The 1,698-nt window shown below is 41.8% G+C and overlaps 1 protein-coding gene across 1 annotated transcript; it reads left to right on the top strand.

Annotated features, from left to right (window-relative positions):
• The first annotated feature begins 542 nt into the window (after positions 1-542).
• On the top strand, positions 543-1,698 carry LOC133318663 (uncharacterized). The gene is made up of 2 exons (XM_061520710.1): positions 543-840; positions 911-1,698. The coding sequence occupies exons 1-2, from the start codon at positions 543-545 to the stop codon at positions 1,696-1,698; spliced, it is 1,086 nt and encodes a 361-aa protein (XP_061376694.1).

Here is a 1,698-nt window from a genome sequence, read left to right as displayed (position 1 = left end):
GCATATGGAACAACGAACACACATGTGTTAGTCGGTCTCTTACCCAAGATCACAAGCAGTTGGACTCAAATCTCATTTGTTCATTGATCTTAGGTGCGTACAGTTATTGCTATTAAATTTATAAAAACTTTGTCTCTTGTTGACTAATACAGTGTTGTTTGACCATATAAACAAAAATGATAAGAGAGGAGCCCAGTGTCAAAATTGGGCTTATCCAAGAAAGGATCGCTACTAGCCTTGGATTCCATATATCGTATAGGAAGGCAAAGCAAAAGGCTATTGTGAAAGTATTTGGTGACTGGGACGAGTCGTATGCGTTCTTACCTAGGTGGCTGGATTACATGTGGTGTTTTTCTCCCGGATCCGCATATAAGCTGGATTTGCGTGACCATTTCATTGATGGTTGCCTAGACCAAGCTCACAAGGTTTTCAGAAGGGTGTTTTAGACATTTAAACAGTGTTGTGAAGCATTCAATTATTGCAAGCCAATAATCCTGATCGATGGAACCCATCTATATGGAAAATATCGTGGGACCCTAATGATGGCTACAACAGTTGATGGCAGAAATTACATTCTTCCAATTGCATTCGTTATCGTGTCTGCGGAGAATACTGACAACTGGTCGTGGTTCTTAGCACTTATTCGAATACATATTACGCAAAAACACGAAATCTGTCTTATTTCTGATCGGCATGCGGGAATCTTGTCTGCAGTCAACAATGCTGATCTAGGATGGTCTCCACCACAGGCATATCATGTGTATTGCCTTCGCCACGTGGCCAGTAATTTCAATCACAAGTTCAAGAATGTCATGTTGAAGAAGCAGTTGAAGAAGTTAGGTATGTTTTCAATTTGTCTGATTCGTATAATGGACCACCGATAGTAATGTTTTTTTTGTGCTATGTGTAGGATATACAAAATCGCGCTTGGACTTTGATGTTGGTTTAGAGAAATTTAAAGAAACAAGCCCTCAAATAGCTGCTTGGATTGATCGCATCCCGAAAGAGAAGTGGAGCATCTCTTACGATGAACAAGGAAGAAGGTTTGGCCACATGACAAAAAATCTGTCAGAGTGTGTTAATAAAGTTCTAAAAGGGGCGCGAAACCTTCCAATTACCTCACTTGTGCGTATAACTTATAGTAGACTGGTGGCATATTTTTTAGAGCATGAACAGGAAGCCCGTGAGAAGCTTGAGAGAGGTAATCGCTTCGCCAAAGTCATGTGGCGACTATATGTGGACAATCAACCTAAAGCTGCGACACATTACGTAACATCTTATGACGCGCAAAGGACAAGATTTGAAGTGCAAGAGTCGTATAATGTACGGACTCATCGCGACGGACAAAAATGGTTAGTTTCGTTATCTGACCGTACATGTCAGTGTGGTGAGTTCACTGCTTTTAGGTTCCCGTGTAGCCATGTCATTGCGGCATGTACATCGACGCATCACGATCCCACACTGTACATAGACCCTGCATACAGTGCCAAGAATCAATGTGAAATTTATTTGGCTCAATGGTATCCAATTGGTAACGAGGATTTCATACTGCCATTTGCACATGCAACAGTTATACCAGATGTGTCTATGAGACGTCAACGGGGGAGGCCTAGAAGTACACGTATTCACAATGAAATGGATTCGCGTGAAGGCGCAATTACTCGAACAAGGTGCGGTTATTGTAGGGGGTTGGGATAA

The sequence above is a fragment of the Gastrolobium bilobum genome, unplaced genomic scaffold, assembly GCF_033153095.1.
Source record: "Gastrolobium bilobum isolate Gb01-03AN ecotype WA unplaced genomic scaffold, APGP_CSIRO_Gbil_v1 utg1425, whole genome shotgun sequence".
Classification (NCBI taxonomy): Eukaryota; Viridiplantae; Streptophyta; class Magnoliopsida; order Fabales; family Fabaceae; genus Gastrolobium; species Gastrolobium bilobum.
This window is presented reverse-complemented; position numbering and strand designations above follow the sequence as displayed.